The sequence below is a fragment of the Canis lupus genome, chromosome 17 (genome assembly GCF_003254725.2).
Source record: "Canis lupus dingo isolate Sandy chromosome 17, ASM325472v2, whole genome shotgun sequence".
Taxonomy (NCBI): domain Eukaryota; kingdom Metazoa; phylum Chordata; class Mammalia; order Carnivora; family Canidae; genus Canis; species Canis lupus.
The window spans coordinates 48775301-48792514 of NC_064259.1; the positions used below are offsets into that span (position 1 = coordinate 48775301).

At 54.0% G+C, this 17214-nt stretch overlaps 1 protein-coding gene across 8 annotated transcripts; it reads left to right on the top strand.

Moving 5' to 3' along the window:
- Nucleotides 1–1355: 1355 nt before the first annotated feature.
- On the top strand, nt 1356–17095 carry RTKN (rhotekin). Of its 8 annotated transcripts, none has more exons than XM_025453639.3 (13): nt 3114–3254; nt 3612–4028; nt 10493–10692; nt 12424–12485; nt 12593–12646; nt 12760–12877; nt 13113–13322; nt 14078–14172; nt 14279–14385; nt 14623–14751; nt 15402–15570; nt 15732–15836; nt 16418–17095. In XM_025453639.3, exons 2-13 carry the CDS (start codon nt 3957–3959, stop codon nt 16750–16752), a joined length of 1656 nt encoding a protein of 551 aa, XP_025309424.3. In that variant the 5' UTR covers nt 3114–3254; nt 3612–3956; the 3' UTR covers nt 16753–17095. The 8 variants fall into 8 exon arrangements, with proteins under 8 accessions (XP_025309423.3, XP_035556940.2, XP_025309424.3 ...); XM_025453640.3 differs by having other exon boundaries at nt 3119–3254; nt 3746–4028; XM_025453638.3 differs by lacking the exons at nt 3114–3254; nt 3612–4028 and adding an exon at nt 1356–1988.
- Nucleotides 17096–17214: the final 119 nt, after the last annotated feature.

Sequence of the window (17214 nt, forward strand, 5' to 3'; positions counted from 1 at the left end):
TAGAGTTTACTAAAAAAGAGAGAAAGAAAATAAAAGAAACAATGCCTTTCCCCTTTCTCCTCCTCACCCATCCTTTGAGGTTTATCTCAGAGGCCACAGATTTTATAAAATCTTTTGATCTGCCTTTCGTACAGACCAGAACAACTCCTTTCTCCGTATACATTTTGTATGTCAAGGCTGTTTGCCGTTCTTCCTGCCCAGTGTCCATTCCCTTAGTGGTAGTACGCAAACAGTCTCTTGGGGAAAACACCTTTCCCTTCACTCCTCTCCCAGTTCAGTAAGTTCCAGTTGGTCTCCAAGAGTGGGCAAGTGACCCAGGCCTGGTTGACTGGCACACAGAGTCTCCCTCAGCCATAGTGATTGGTCCAGGATAGGCCACCCCTCTGGCTACAAAAGTTGGATAAAAGATCCCAAATGGCCCATAGTGAATCCAATACATGTGTAGGAGGTTCAGGAAAAAAATGCTGATATTAAGCCTGAAAAGATACACACCCAGAATTTTTGGCAATGATGTTGTGCTGTGGAGGGTGAAGCCAACATGGAGCCAAGTGGAACTAGAGGAAGGGAGGAGATGGATCCTGTGACACTGAATGCCAGGGTCTAGCCACATCTAAAGCCCGACTTCTGAACATATTAGTTCCTTAAGACAATAAATTTCCCCTTCTGCTATAGTAATTTAAGACATCTCTAAAGCTAAAAGCTAGTATTTCTCAGGCTGCAGCCATCTGCAATGAAGGAACTTCACTCCCTCTCAAGTTCTCTCCAGTAAGTTCTAGAGTCCCCAGAAGACTCCCCAGTGTGGTCAGCAAGTTGATTCTCTGCCATTTTCTTCTCTCTCATTAGGCTCTGTGTTGGTGAGGAGAGCCCCCTTTCTGCACACACAGAGAGTGGTAATTCCTGTCTTGGCCATCCAGCAAGGCAGCTGAAAAATAGTCAATATTGAGGTCAAGGATCAACTCTCACCCTCTTAAGGCTTGAGTCCAGGGAGCTGAGGTCACCTGTGCCTCATTCAAGGGCACGAGGAGCTGCATCTGCTTCTTTATCTTCATAGCTCTGCGTCTGCTGCTTTATCTTCATAGCTCCACTTATAGGGCCCTTGTTTTATTTCAGGCGGTATGCTGGGCATTTTACACCCATTCTCATATGTAATCCTTACAGCAACCTGAGGAATGGAGATAGTCACCATATCCCCATTGAACAGATGAGAAAACTGAAGCTCAGAAAGTTCAATGACTGGGTCAAGGCTCCACGGTTACTATGTGACAGAACAGGATTCCAAGACGTGCTTAAAGCACTGCCCATGAATTTGGTGGATGGACAAGTTAACAGGAGGGGGACGGAGAAGGGACATTTGGGACTATAGGACGTTGAAACGATCACTTCGGAAGCTGCTCCGGGGTACAACTGGGCGCGGTCCCAGGTGGCGGAGCCGGAACCGCCGTGTGCCAGGCGGCGATCCCTGCGGCCACGGGATTTTCCGCGCAGGGACCCGGGCTCGCCAGGTGGGGGCGGCTGGTGGGGCGGGGCTTCCCCGGGCCCACCCCTCGCCCAGGTGAGGCGGGAGACAGGCGCGACCGGATGAGGCGCCCCCGCAGTGCTCCAGGGGTGTGGGGTGCCTGGCTGTCGGGTTGTCGGGCCGGCCTGCTTGGCGCCCCGGACTGGCCCGGCCGGCTGGGCCTTCGGTGGGGGTGGAGGAGGAGGGTGCCGCGCCCTGCCCGGCCCAGGTGTCGTCTCCGGGGGTGGAGTTTGGGAACCGGGCTGCGGGATCTCGGCCGGACCGGCTGGCTGGCGGGCGTCGAGGGACGCGGGAGCGGAGGCAGCAGGCACAGCGGCGGCTCAGGAAACGGGGCGAGCAGGTGAGGCGCGGGGCCGTCGGCATGTTCTCGCGAAACCACCGGAGCCGGGTCACCGTGGCCAGGGGCTCCGCCCTGGAGATGGAGTTCAAACGCGGCCGCTTCCGACTCAGCCTCTTCAGCGACCCGCCCGAGGTGAGACCCGCGTCCCCAGGCCCCCGCCCCGCCCCCGCCCCGCAGGCACCCACGCCGAGGCGCGCAGATGCAGCGGTGCGGGGCGGCCCGCCCGGTCGCTGCCGACCTCAGGAGCGAGGCGCGGACCGCCTGAAAGTTAACCGGCCCCGTGCCACCGCAGGCACTCCCTGACCCGTTGGCATGACTTGCCTCTGCCCGGAAAACTCCGGGTTGGCTTCAGTTTAAGGGTCCGTGGGCTTGATTCCCCAGATATGCCTGGCCCCGGCCCCTCCTGAGCATCCCCCGCAAACGGCGGCGGGCAGGTAGGCGCGCCCCAAGCCTCCCGGGCTAGGTTTGGGCGCTCGCTTCCTCCGCGCCGCCAGCCCCATCCCACAACCTGTCTCCACCGCCTGGGACAGCCTTCATCACCAACTCGACTTCTAGGCCACGTCTGACCACCTCGCCGGAGCCTCCCCAAAGGCTCGTCTGTGCCCCTGAGGGCTGGGAAAGTGGGGGGGGGGCGGGGGGGCTTTTGATGATTTGGGTTATTTACCACACGAAACTGTAGTGCAGCCTCTAGTCTGACAAGTTCCTCCCCCGGCGCCCCGCTCACCCCCTGGCGCGGGTCCGAGCCCTACCTGCTACCCGAGCTGCTGAAAGGCTTGGGCCTGAGCTAGGAGTGAGAGGGCGAGTAGCGACGGCAAAGAGGCTGTCCCCGAGGTCAGCTCTCCTTCCCTGTTGGGCCTGGAAAGGGTTAAGTGAGGGGGCCTCCCCCCGCCCACCCCGTCCCTCCGGGCTGGGATTCCAGGCCTGGCTTCTGCCCTTTCCCCCCAGCCTGCGCAGAACAAAGGCCCTTTCACAGCCACGTCCCAGTGTCCCGGGCCTTCTCTGACTCCGAAGCTAGTGGACCTGGGGGAGAGGGGCTTAGTCGGGGCCCTTACGGGCCACCCCGCGTGGGGCCAGCGTGGGGAAGGGAGCCGCGAGGCCCGGGGACCGGGAGGAGGGGCCTGTGGGCTGGGGCCGCCCCCGGGATTAGTCGGGCCTTCGGGGCCGGGCCGGAGCGGAGGAACCGGGGCGGAGTCGCAGGGCCCGCCGGCCGCCGAGGGGAGTGTGACTCTGTGGGCCCGGGTTGGAGGGGGGGGGGGGGCGAAGCTGCAGCTGACTGGGAATCGGGGCTGGTTTCCTGTCTGGAAGGGAAGGGGCCCGCATAGGGGAGCGGGGGCAGCAGCAGACAGGCACACCCCAGCCTTTCTCCCTCCCACCGCTCCCTTCTGCTGGAAAAGCGAGGTAATTGTGAACCCAGGGTGGGGCGGGCTGGATACGGGCCCCAAGTTGTAAGAGGTGGCCCTGGGGGTTGGGCTGAATTTACCCCTTTGTCCCGCTCCCTGGGCTCACTCTCCCCGCTGGTCCCCACCTACACCCCTCCTCTTTCTGAGAGTGAGAACCCCTCCGAAAGCTCCGACCTCCTGCCAAACCCCACAACTCTGTAAAACCTGCAAGAGGCAGCCCCTCCCTGCCCCCTTCCAGCTGTGCCTGCCCCTCACGCCCTACCGGCACACAGATTCTCTGTCCTCCAGGCCAGGGGTGTGGGCGGGGGCTGGGGAGGGGCCAGAGTCGGAATGAAAGGGCCTTTTTCTTCCACAGCTGGGAGAACAGCTGCCACCAAAGCAAGACTGGACACTCTGTGCCCAGAGCCCCCTCTGCAGCTGGCCTCCCTTCCTGGGACCCTGCTCCTTCTCACCTCGCTTTCCTTTCCTCCCATGCCTGGCTCCCACCAGGGCCCTGGAACAGTGGTAGGCAAGGAAGGTTTGTCACAGCAGCCAGAGGGGTGTAACAGGAGTGCAGAGGGACAGGGGCACCTCTGTCCTCTGCCCACCTCTGTCAAGACCAGGGGAGCAGCGGGAGGAGGAACTGTGGAGCAGCGAGGTGCCTGTCCAGCACCCCCCTTCTGGAGGGGTCCACAAGGGAAGGGGCTCTGGGGGCACAAAGATGCAGGACAGATTGCACATCCTGGAGGACCTGAATATGCTCTACATTCGGCAGATGGCACTCAGCCTGGAGGTAACGCCCCCAACCCCAGAGTGTACCTCCTCTGCATGCAACCCAGCCTCAGTTCATGCCCTGTGCATCCCTGCCTCAGCTGAGGAGGGGGAGGGAGGGGGCTGCTCCACACGAGTAGAGGGACAGGTGGTTCAGTATGCTTTGCGCTAAATGCCCTGTGTGGATCTACGCTCAATTCTGCCAATCAGAGCATTGTGTTGTCAAAAGGGTCTTTACACCTATTTCTGAAAGCTCTGTGGCTGGGTGTGGATGTGTGTTTTGGGCCCAAGAGGTACTTTTAGGTGTGGGAAGAGAGGACTTCACTGTAAGAGAGGTTTGCAGGAAGGATGTGGCCTTGCTAGAAAAGGGGAATGGGACTCTGTGACAGGATGGAAGGATCTGATGGTCCTGGAGATGGCAGGGAGCTGTTTATTCATCCATTTATTTATATATTTTAAGATTTTATTTATTTACTCATGGGAGACACAGAGAGGCAGAGACATAGGCAGAGGGAGAAGTAGGGTCCCCGTGGGGAGCCTGATGCAGGACTTGATCCCGGGATCACGCCCTGAGCCAAAGGCAGATGCTCAACTACTGAGCCACCTGGGTGCTCCTCATCTGTTTACTCTTAAACACTTTCATTGGACAGCCTCCATATGCCAGGCTCCTTTCCAGACCACGGGATACCTCAGTGAACCAGACAGGAAAGGCCCATTCAACTGGGGGTCACCATAAACACAAAAACACAGAAATCATCTCCCATAGGGAAATATGATAAGAACAGGGATGTAATATGCACTGGGTCAGGAAAGCAGGATTCAGTGTGGAGGTCAAAGAAGGCCGCTGGGATGAGATCATGAGCTGAGACCAGAAAGATATGAAGATATGTGAAGACTGGAGGAAGGGCTTTCCAGCTGGAGGGCACAGCAAGGGCAGAGACTCTTGAGGGAAGATGTGTCCCAGTGCCAGTGTGGCTGGAGCATAGGCGTTGGGGCAGAGATCATGAGCAGAGTCCAGATTAAGGCCCCACAAAGGCCTTTTACTGTAGGTGTGATGTTGGCCCATGCAAGGCTTTTAAGCAGGGGCCTGACTCCTCTAGTGTTTTAACATACTGGCTTTTGTGGGGAATAGGCTAGGCAGGGGTGGGGCGGGGGGAGGAGAATTGACCTGAGAAATGCCAGAAGACCACCAGATGGGAAGTTGTTACAGCCTTAGGGGACTGAGCTTGGTGATGTGGGTGAAAGTGCTCTTGGTGGAAACAGAGAAGGGGGTGGGTTTCAAATGATGGTGGGAGATCTGGTCTGGCTTGGTGATGGATTGGATGAGTGGACTGGACACAGATGGATTTGCCTCGTGGCAAAGAGGGAGCTCTGGGATGATTCCCAGGTGCATGGTTGAGCAGCTGGGTACTGTGGCCATTTACTGAGATGGGGGAGGTGAAGGAAGCTATGGAAGTGACCGCCTGGACAAGGCAAGAGTTTGCTGCTGAGGAAGGTCAGAGGCAGGACTGTAAAGAGTCTAGAACAGGAATGGCAGTTAATTACAGGTGTTGCTCCTCTTAGTGCTGGCCCCCACTCCCTGCACCATAGCAGACACTGCTCATCAATCAGGGCCCCCCTGACCAGCAAGCCCAGAGGTGGTCTCACAATCTTTCTCAGCACATCTTTGGCACAAATTGTGAGGGCTGTTTCCTTCACAGGGGTGCCAGGCAGAGGCAGGAGTCCCAGCCTGGTTTTGAACTCCATCAGGAGGAGACACCTTTATCTAAATTTACCTGGAGGGGGTTACCTTTTTCTAATATCCAGAAAGGTGCTCAATCAGCCTGTTGGGACTCTTGATACTAGCTATTGTCCTCTGTTTGCACACTGGATAAAACCTAACTCCTCTGCACTGTCCATGTTACCAGTTACATGTGGCTACTTAAATGTATAATTTAGTTAATTAAAATGAAATAAACAATTCCTTGGTTGCTCTAGTCACATTTCAAGATGGCTACATAACATCTTTGTCATTGCAGGAGATATTATTGAACAGAGCTAGGTATTTATTTTTTTGTTTTGTTTTGTAAATATTTTATTTATTTATTCATGAGAGACACACAAAGAGGCAGAGACAGAGACATAGGCAGAGGGAGGAGCAGTCTCCATGCAGGGAGCCCAATGCGGGACTCGATCCCATGACCCCGGGATCATGCCCTGAGCCAAAGGCAGACGCTCGGCAGTTGGGTTGAATGTCTGCCTTTGGGGTCCTGGAATCGAGTCCTGCTTCGGGCTCCCTGCATGGAGCCTGCTTCTCCCTCTGCCTGTGTCTCTGCCTCTCTGTGTGTGTGTCTCTCATGAATAAATAAATAAATTCTTTAAAAAAATTTTTTAATTTTGCATCCTCTCTGCTCTCTTGTGCCCCCTCCCCCTGCCCCATGTAGTCTTTCTTCATGAGAGGTCTTTCTAAGTTCTGGGACAGAGGACGGGGCTTAGATTTCACTTTGGTCATTCTCCTTCAGCTAAGTCTGAGGGTGCTGTGTTCTTTCTCCACCCAACTCAGCATTCCCCTCCCCCCCCCACTCCCCACTCAAGAGAGAGATCTCTTGATTTTTCAGAGATTGGCAAGAGAGGGGGTTGTGGCAGAGTAAATCCACAAAGACTTTGTGGAGGAAGCAACTTAAACTGCAAGTGAAGGGAAGGTAGGAGTGAGAGAAAGGTTGTTTTTAAATATGCTGGGCCAAGGTAGGGAATTAGACTTTCTCACTTAATTCTCAAACAATACTATGAAGGAGGTGGGACACTCCCCAGTTTACAAATAGTCACCAGAGGCTAAGTTCTCACAGTCATTCAAATTCCCAAACCAGGATTTAGATTTAGCCCCAGTGGAGATTCTGAAGGGAACAGAGGTGATGAGAAGCAGGGCAGTAAGTCAGGGACAGAAAAAAATAGGAGGGAGGGACAGGAAAAGATGTCCACAGAGGGCCTAATTTGTGCTGGACTTCTGCCCATGACTCATCCTCCTTCAGCCCCTTGGGCCTTGACCCAGGTCCTGCTGAAATCCAACTTTGGGCTCTTTCCCAAGAGAGCCTGGTGAAAACGCTGCCTCCTTGGGGAGAAAGGGTGTGTGAGAGGGGAGAGGGGGACAAGAAGCTTTCCCTGGGGTGACAAGATGGGGACAAAGCACAGGGATGTAGAAACAGCACCAAGATTCCTGAGATGCTCTGCCCAAGGGGTGGGAGCCAGGATTTCTAGGGCCCTCTCCTCCTTGAAGCTTTGAGAGAGTGGATTTGGGGCCAGAGTGGGTGAGGGGTGGTAGCAGGGGTGTCAGGCTCATTCAGGCCGAATCCAGACTTTTCTACTGCCCCAGTTTTTCCAATTTACATACTATCCTTCCTCCCCCATGCTCCTGGGCAAGGGGTCACCTTGGAGGGCAATGGCAGCGCAGGAGGAGCCTCTGGCCTCTGCAGCTCTAGCAGCACCAAGGCCAAAACCCTTTCCAGGCCGATGTGGGAGCTCCGGGCGGCAATGTTGCACACGGCTGGGTGGCTGGGTCTCCTCTCATGGTTGCGCTGGCCCCAGCCGGAGCGGGAGCCCAGAGACTTGCCCCGCCAGGCGCAGGGAGGGACCGCCTGCACCCGGGAGCCGGGAGCCCCTCGACTGCTCTCGCGGCAGTTGGGAGCTGATGTCACTAGCGCCCAGAGCGCCACGGGCGGGGACACTTGCAACTCCCGGACCCAGCGCGCCGCCAGCGTTGGTACCTCAAGAGCAATGGACAGGGCTAGGGAAGGATCTGTGAGTGCTGGGGCCCGGACAGAGACTAGCCAGGAGGGGGCTTAGGCACGCTTCTGTCCCCACCCTCCCCACCTTCTCTCCTCTGTGGTGTTTGTGGCAGAAACTGGATGCAGAACGGGATGGGGGTTGGCAAGCAGGAAAGCTTAGCAAAGGTGGAATCCTGATGTAGACAGACATAGAGTGGCTGGGGGGGGGGGGGCAGTTTGCTGTGGGAGCTATGTAGTCTGGGAGGGCTTCCTAGAGGAGGGGGCATTGGGACCTGGGTGGCCTATTTTTGAAGGGTTAGGAAGGGAAACTGTGGGAGAGGGGTAATGAAAGTCAGTCCTAGCCCAGTGGTGGCCCAGGAAATAAATTGTGAATGGAGAATGTGCAGGGAGGCTGGAAAAAGCTTTTGAAGCAGGAATATGGGATGTTCAGATCTTGGAGACTTGAAGGCTGGAGTCACCAGGAACAGAAGCAAGTGCACAGTGTGAGAGCTGGTGTGAAGGAGAAGACGGGTTTTGGGTGATCACATTCACTCCCCTCTTCCAGCTTGGTGCCATCACTTGGCTTCCTCTCAGATTAATCTTATACTGTAATGCAGCTTGTCTTCCACCCTCTTTCTGAAGCCTTCCCCATCATGTTAGCCAGGAGCAGAAAGGTCTGTCTCCTGGAGTGTGTTTATGCCATGACATGGCACTTATGGTACAGCCATTGATGTCTGCATCTCTCACTTCCCAGCTGGATTTTAAATGTGGACCCTTGAGCAGCACAGAGGTGCTCCAGAGTTTGTTGGGTGAATGCTATTTTCTGCCAAAGTGGCATCATTTAAAAAGCATTCTCACCATTCATGTATACTGTGTGCTGGGCATTATGCTAGGTGCTTTACATTCCTGACTTAATGAATCCTCACAACCCTGGGATGTGGGGGCTATTTCCAACTGCATTTTATAGATGATGAAACCAAGTCTTAGGAAGGTTGAGCTCATTTTAAATCAGTTCTTTCCAGCTTCTCAAGACTGACAGGACTAACTCAGACCCAGGTTTGTCTTATGTCAAACTGGTGCTCTTCCCCTCCACTGTCTGCCAAGACCTCCAGGGCTCTTTCTGAGTAAATGTTCCTCAGAATCCTGGTGCCTCTCTCAGTGCCTAAACCACCGCCCCATCCTTATGCACAGCCTATTTAGCCCCTCACTCCTGACCTGCTTTACCTGCCTTCCCATCCCTAATCCTTGCCACTGTCCTCAACCTCCCAAGATCAGAGAGCCAGTAGGTGGCGGATCCCCTAATTTGGAGTGTGTACAGGGTTCTGAGAAGCATGGGTGAATGCTATAGGTGGTATGCTCCTTCTCCATAGATCTCTTGCCAACTAGATGTCCCCGCCCCCCCCCCCCCCCCCCCCCCCCCGCCATCACATGAGTCTTTGGAGTAACCTAGGATGGTCTTTACTATCTTGTTCATTTTCTTTAGTTGGTAGTTCTCAGCCCTGCCTACACCTCAGAAGCACTTGGGGAATTTTCAAAAAACCACCCACGTTCCACTCTTAGAGATTCTTACTCTGCAAGTCTGAAGTAGAGCCTGGTAATGTGTGTGTGTGTCTGTGTGTGTTTAACTGAAAGGATTTAATATTTTAAAAAGGTAACACAAGAGGTGCCTGAGTGGCTCAGTTGGTTAAGTGTCTGACTCTTGATTCTGCCTCAGGTCATGCTCTCAGGGTTGTAAGATTAAATTTACATTTTACAGATTAAGATTAAGCTCCACATCAGTCCTGTTGGGCATGAGTCTGCTTGAGATTCTCTCTCCCCTTCTTCCTCATAAAACAAAACAAAATCACAATTTCCAATTGTACAGTAGTAAAGAAGGATATATATTTTTTTAAAAAGTAACATAAATCTATTTTCCATTCCTGGCACCCAGGCCCATATATATATATCACTTGATTTTCTGACCGACCTAGTATCCTATATATATATATATATATAAAGTAAGAAAAGAGAGTAGAACAGTATTACAGCATGCTACCATTTGTACACTATATATATATATATTTTTTTTTTTTTCTGAGAGAGAGTAAGTATGCATGCATGTTCAAGCATGAGCAGGGGGAGGGGCAAAGGGAGAAGGATAATCCTAAGCAGACTCCTTGGTGAGTGCAGAGCCTGATTCGGGGCTCGGTCTCAGAACCCTGAGATCATGACCTGAGCCAGAATCGAGATTTGGATGCTTAACTGAATGAAACACCCAGGCACCCCTCATTTCATATATTTTGAAGATTATTTCATATCTGCATATATATGTCTACCTCACTCTTTAATGTTTGCAATATTCCATATTCCATGGAAATGCTGGAACTTATTTAACCAATGCTTGAGTGAACTTTTAATGTTGGTGTTTTAAAACAAAGTTGCAATGAATATGGCTTTGCTCACATGTTTAACTGTCTTTGTGGGATAAACTCCTAGATATTGAATAGCTGGACCAGAGGATATGTGAATTTCTAGTTTTCATAGATTTTTCCAAATTGTGCTCAAAAGAGGCTGAAGGAATTTAAGCTCTTACCATCAACTGCACGAGGACAAAGCTTCTCTGGTTATTGGGCAGCTGAGGTTGAGTTGCCTGAAATAGAAGTTTCTTGTCAGTTTCTCCTGGGCCACAGCCCACTGGGGACTGGAGGGTGCTTCAGCCTGTCCCCAACTGACATTTCCTTCTTATCCTTTTCCCCACTCTGTCTAGGACACAGAGTTGCAGAGAAAGCTAGACCATGAGATCCGGATGAGGGAAGGGGCCTGCAAGCTGCTGGCGGCCTGCTCCCAGCGAGAACAGGCCCTAGAGGCCACCAAGAGCCTGCTGGTGTGCAATAGCCGCATCCTTAGCTACATGGGCGAGCTGCAGCGGCGGAAAGAGGCACAGGTGCTGGAGAAGACAGGCCGGCGGTGAGCAAGGGGGACACAAGGCCTTATGGCGGGTAGTGGTGCAGTGTGTATATGTTCTTTGTATGGGTCACCCTGAAGGTCAATTCCCCATGAAGCCCTGTCAAATGCCTGGGAGACCCATTGGCATTTTATTACCACAGTGTGCTGCCCACAGGTGCACTAGTGAGTAGCTAGGACTGGACTCAGGAGAGCCAGGGTATCTGGTGAAAGGCTGTGAGGCTGAGGGGTTATAATATAAAAGTGCTAATTTGCTACACTCAGCCTGTGATCTGATGAGGCTGCCTGCCTGGCTTCTGGAAAGCTCATCTTCTCAAAGTCAGTTCACCAGATGGCCAATTTACCACCAACTGACAATAGTGTACCTGAGGCTCACTTCACACATGAGCAGTGCTTGAGGGAGGAAATAATTAAAAATATTTAAGGGAAAAAAATATTTAAGGGAATGCCTACCCATTCACATAAATTAGATAATGTATTTTAAAAGGGGTCAGCTTCTGGATATGAAACACCAGCTACACTGACATTAGATGCTGCCAATCTGACAGCTGCAGGGAAATGGTTGAGGTGATGCTCTGGTGAAACTAAAATGTTGGAGAGAATGAATACCAGGCAAGTTGATCATTCTGAGAATTGGCCACTTTTGGTAAACTGGTCATTTCGAAAACTGGCTTCTGGCAAAACAAGCCTGCTTGGCCCCACAAAGCTGGATGGAAAGAAGGTCCTAGCTACTCACTGGTATGATCCCCTCCCACCTCAGCCATGAAGGCTGCCACCAGAAGTTGCCAGGAGCCCTCCAGAGCTCACTCATGAAGCCCCCAGGGGAAGGTAGATAAGCAACTCTGTGGCTTCCCTGTAAAGCAAATGGGCAGGCAGACAAGGGGCAGTTCCTAATGTGAATTTGCTGTCTCCCAAGAGGCAGCCATCATCAAGCGTTACCCTGTCCAAGTCCCCGCACAGCCTAGGCAGTGGGATTTGAGATACACCCCAAATCACTGACAACTAAATGCGTTGCCAAAAGTGTCACATCATTTAGCTTAAGGCCCTACTAAGTTGCTAATGGTTAAACTGGCTGTCACCTTAGGAGAGATGCATGCTCGGGGAGTCCTGCTGGTGGGTAGGGAGGGGGGAAAGGCCCCGGTGTGGGGGCTGAGGAACTTGGGGTACTGGGAAGGCTCAACCTATCTGGGGATGGTAGAGGAGAAATCAGAACTGAGAGGGAGGAAGAGAGAGGTGTGTGGCAAATAGAATATATATTCTTTACTTAGCTTCTTGATTTTCTGACCGACCTAGTACCCTCCTATATCAAAGAAGTGATAAGATGGTGAAGAACAGCCTTTCCTATTGTTAGAAAGAAAGCCTGCAAATTCCTCCAAGCCTGGGGTTTAATGGAGAAGAGCCCTTGAAAAGGAGTCTCTCTGGGCACCTGTTCCCTCAAGCCTTGCTGTGTGCCTGGCAGGAGTCTGGGGGAGATGGTCAGAGAGGGTGCTTGGTGGGGGAGGGGGCTGGAGTTTGTGCTGCATGTGAGCTAATGTGCCTCTAGTGTCTCCAAGCCCAGCAGACCCCTGGGTCCAATTGACTGCTCTAACTGCCCTCCAGCCCTGCTGTCAGCCTGGCTGGGGACCTGGGGGGCTAGGTCCTGGGCTGGAGGCATCCTAGAGCCCCTGGGAACCAGACCGGTGGGGGAGAAACAAGGTCTAAAGGTCAGGCCAGGATGCTGTGATTTGCCCACAGGCCTTCTGACAGTGGGCCGCCTGCTGAACGCTCGCCTTGCCGAGGCCGGGTCTGCATCTCTGGTAAGAAGCATTCCGCCCTCACCCCCCCCAAGCTGCTGGCACTCCTTGGCCCATCACAAGATCTCCTGCCCTGTCTCAACATCTCTTCCTGCCCCTCTGCCCCTCAGACCTCCGGATTCCACTAATGTGGAAGGACACAGAATATTTCAAGAACAAAGGCGGTGAGTTCCACACATGCTGGATCAGAGAGGCTGGAGGTTCTTGTGGGGCACTGCCCTGAGGTTGGAGGTTCTTGTGAGGCACGGTCTTTACCAGCTTGGGCCTCTGTCCCCAGACTTGCACCGCTGGGCTGTGTTCCTGCTGCTGCAGCTAGGGGAACACATTCAGGACACAGAAATGATCCTGGTGGACAGAACCCTTACAGACATCTCCTTTCAGAACAACGTGATCTTGTGAGTACCTTGTCCCTGTGGCTCCCTCCTTTTTCCTCTCTGCTCCAATCCTTGGATGCCAGCTGCAGGGGAGGAAGGAAGGTGGGCCTCACCTGGCGCGGAGCTGTCCTGTGCTTGCATCCATTGCAGCTGTCCTGTGCTTGGACCACATCCATCCTCTACCCCTGCCCACCCTCTCACGCCTCCCTGGGCTTCCCCAGGACCATCGTCCTCTCTTCCTCCCACACTCCTATAGCACCGAGGCAGGGCCAGACTTTGAACTGCGACTGGAGCTGTATGGGGCCTGCATGGAAGAGGAGGGGGCCCTGGCTGGAGCCCCCAAGAGGCTTGCCACCAAACTCAGCAGCTCCCTAGGCCGCTCCTCAGGAAGGCGTGTCCGGGCATCGCTGGAGAGTGCTGGAGGTTCAGGAAGCAGTCCCATTTTGCTTCCCACCCCAGCTGTGGGGTAAGGTCCTACATCCCCCCACTGCCCTCAACTGCATATATCCTGGCCAAGGCGGGGTGGGCTCTGAGCTGTGCTGAGCATGCAGAACCTATTTTGCATTGCTACCACAGTGCACAGACCTACATGATCAAGCAGTAGCCCACACAGCTGGGAAGCACTCTGGCCTATGCCCTGGAGCTGGGCCCAAGTCAACTGAGAAGACCAGTGGGAATGCAGGGAGAGCTAAGCTCTGGGGTTTTCAGTTTTTTTGCAGTGGCAAATGCATCTTATGTGGATAGAACAGAGTGCCCTGGTTGGACCAAAGTAGCCCCGGTCCTGCTGGGTTGCCTACTGGTGCCTGGAAGCACCGGATGGAAACACTGGGTCTCTGAGCAGCAGTTTCAGAAGCTCTAGGGCAGTGATTTTGCTGCCTTTGGAGACAGCTATAGGTCAAATTCTGGCTGTACCACTTACCAGCTATAAAATACGAGCAAATTTCTTAACTTCTCCAAGCCTCAAGCTGTCTCATCTGTGAAGGAAACAATGCCACCAACATCCCAAGGTTGTTGTGGGAATACAGTGGGATAACATATCTAAAGTACAGGACGTGACACTTAGCAGGAGCTCGGTAAATGTTCTCAGCCTTGTGGGGGAGGCAAGCTAGTTTTCTGGGGGACAGCCTGAACAATGGGGGCCGATTTGCTCTGCCCTCAGAGCTCCTGCTGCCTGAGACAGCCATCACTGGGCTGAGGCCCACTTCTGTATCTGTCCTACAGTGGTCCTCGTTACCACCTGTTGGCTCACACCACACTCACCCTGGCAGCAGTGCAAGATGGGTTCCGCACGCACGACCTCACCCTCGCCAGCCATGGTGAGTATGTGTTGTTGAGGGCAGGGGACGCCAGACAGTGAGAATAGGGGCTACTGGATAGTCCCCTCTCGTTCCCCACCCTTACCCTGCACTTTCTGTCCTCCAGAGGAGAATCCCGCCTGGCTTCCCCTTTATGGTAGCGTGTGTTGCCGCCTGGTGGCTCAGCCTTTCTGCATGACTCAGCCTACCGCAAATGGTACCCTCAGGGTACAGGTGAGGGGCCCTGAGGTGTAGAAGGGAACACGGAGAAGGCAGAGGAGAGTTGGATCATCTGGGCACAGAAGGACTACAGAGAAATCAAGATCTGGGCGGAGGAAGGAGGGTTATGGCAAGAAGACAGGAGGATCAGACATGAGGGTGGGCAGAAAGGAGCAGATGCCTAATGGGGGAATGGGAAGAAGGGTGTTGGAGGGTGTGATTCCCCCAGGAAACCTTGAGTCATTTACGCAGCAAGCTGGGGAGCTGCAGGACTGGGCGCGAGTGCATGGAGTCCTGAAAGGCACAAACCTCTTCTGTTACCGGCAACCTGAAGACGCAGACACTGGGGAAGAGCCGTTGTTTACTATTGCCATCAACAAGGTGATGGGTCCCTTGGTGGTGAAACTACCAGGTGCCCAGGCCCAGGAGCATCTTCTTCAGGCCCCAGGAGGGTGGGTGCAGAGATGGAAGTCTAGCCTGCTGCTGCTCCTAACAGCACCACACCCAGCTTCAGGGCCAGGAATGTTCTCGCTGGCATCACTGGAAAAGGCTCTCCTACTCACCAGCGACAGCCCCACCAAGTCCCCGAGGGTCCCATGGCCAGTTTAGGATCTTCATCCCCTTTCTGTCCTTTCCCTCAGATTGCAGTCTGCACCTTCTCCCTTTCCTGGCTTTCTCTCCCAACCCAAGTCCAGTGATCCCTCTTGATTTCTGACCCCTTCTGCTGGCTCTCCTGCCAACTTTTATGGAAGTACCGAGGGCCATCAGGCCTCAGCACTCCTGCTCATCTCTGTGCCTTCTCCGTCTCACTTAATCCCTCTGTCCCTGTCTCCTTCTGCTCCTTTTCCCTGAGGACGCTCTGTTTCATCCCAGTCCTTTCCTGCCATTCCTTTCTGCTCTGCTCAATAGGAGGCAAATGAGAGACCCAACAAGCTCCTCCTTCTAAGGCAGGGATGACCAAACCTGCCTCAGGTCACTGCTGACTTCTGTGATCAGGATGAAGGTGGAAGCAGAGCCTTTTTCTCCTGCAGGAGACTCGAGTGCGGGCAGGGGAGCTGGAGCAGGCTGCAGGCCGGCCCTTCACCCTGAGCATCAGTAACCGGTATGGGGAGGACGAGGTGACACACACCCTTCAGACAGAGAGTCGGGGAGCCCTGCACAGCTGGATGGAAGCTCTGTGGCAGCTTTTCTTTGACATGAGTAAGAGGAGGGGGATGGTCTGAACCTTTGTGAGGGATGGGGTTTATTTTTAGCAAAGGCCTCTGTTTTCAGAAAGCATGGAAGGGAAATGTTGCAGGGGAGAGGAGGGCCTGGCCCTCTCCGTCTTCCTCCTCCCTCCCCAATCATTGCTCTCCCTTCAGGCCAGTGGAAGCAGTGCTGTGATGAGATCATGAAGATTGAAACCCCTGTTCCCCGGAAACCACCCCAAGTACTGGCCAAGCAGGGATCCTTGTACCATGAGATGGGTGAGTGAAAGAACACTTCAGGAACATGATGGGAAGTGGGGTGGGGGCTTCAAGGTAGCCCAGATAATGGAAACAGAGAGAAAGCAATAGGCTGAGGCAGAGCTCTGGGGACCCAAGGCCCACTCAGTCCTGTTGCATTGGTTTCTCTTCTCCAGCTCTTCTTAGAGCTATCGCCACCACAGTTCCAGACAAACCCCCAAATAGCCAGATTCATTTCATGGGTTTCTTTCCTAATTTCTTCTTCTCTGTTTCCCTTTCTGCATGCGGATTCCTGTCTCTTCCTCTGACCCTTCACTTGCCTGGCACTGCTTTCATTTTCCTCCTTTTCTTAATTTTTTTCATTCACTTCTGCCCACCCCTTCATCTCCATCCCCCTGCATCCCGGATCCTGTAGTCTTATCAGAGACTGTGGCCCCAGGGGGCCCAGGTGAGGGGCTTCTCCTGCAGGATAATACGATCTCAGCTGAGATCCGGGCTTTGCTTTCCTCCTATTACAGTGACAGGTGATGATCAGGGCTGGGTAGGCCTGGGGCCTAAGCTCTGACTAGCCCCCTCCCCTCAACCCCTTCCTGGTGTCACAGCTATTGAGCCGCTGGATGACATCGCAGCGGTGACAGACATCTTGGCCCAGCGGGAGGGCACAAGGCTGGAGACACCCCCACCCTGGCTAGCAATGTTTACAGAACAGCCTGCCCTGCCTAGCCCCTGCTCACCTGCCTCAGTGGCCCCAGCCCCAGCTCGGACCTACCCCATGCCCTGGGGGCGACCCCGAACATTCTCCCTGGACGCTGTCCCCCCAGACCACTCCCCTAGGGCTTCCCACGCGGTTGCCCCTCTCCCCCAGCAGCGATCCCCAAGGTCCAGAGGCCTCTTCAGCAAAGGCCCACCCCGCACTTGGCTCCAGTCACCAGTATGAGACAGAAAGGTGCTTGCAACAGGATCTGGCCAGAGGAAGAGAGGACCTACGTGCAGTTGGGCTCTGGATGCGGCGCTGTCAGTAGCAGGTTGGCCAGCTTGGCCTCCCCTTCCTCTGCTGGACTGGGGGAGCAGAAGCCCCTCTTCAGCTGTGGTTGCCAAGGTGCTGAGGGGCTCATTCCTGGGACTGGCTGGGACCCCCCTTAAACCCTTCCTGGGAGAAAACTGGAACCAATCCTGCCCTACCTCCCTGCACTAACCAGCTTTGAGGATGGCACTGAAGAGCCTTGGGAGTCACCTCCCTTGTGACTCTCACAACAACCATTAAAAGTTATTTAACGGCAGCCCTCACCTGGTTCTTGAGGACAGACTGCCTCTTTGCTTGGTTTGGACCTGCCCCATACCCTCATCCCTGGAGCTGAGCTGACTGATCGTCGCCTGTGATACTGAGTAAACAGACAAG

What these genes read in the sequence shown, in the direction of transcription:
- RTKN (XM_025453638.3), top strand. Translation starts at nt 1,878, where the DNA reads ATGTTCTCGCGAAACCACCGGAGCCGGGTCACCGTGGCCAGGGGCTCC. An exon ending in CTGGAGAAGACAGGCCGGCG is followed by an intron (nt 10,693 to 12,423) that starts GTGAGCAAGGGG and finishes ATTTGCCCACAG; the next exon opens with GCCTTCTGACAGTGGGCCGC. An exon ending in GCAGCTTTTCTTTGACATGA is followed by an intron (nt 15,571 to 15,731) that starts GTAAGAGGAGGG and finishes CTCTCCCTTCAG; the next exon opens with GCCAGTGGAAGCAGTGCTGT.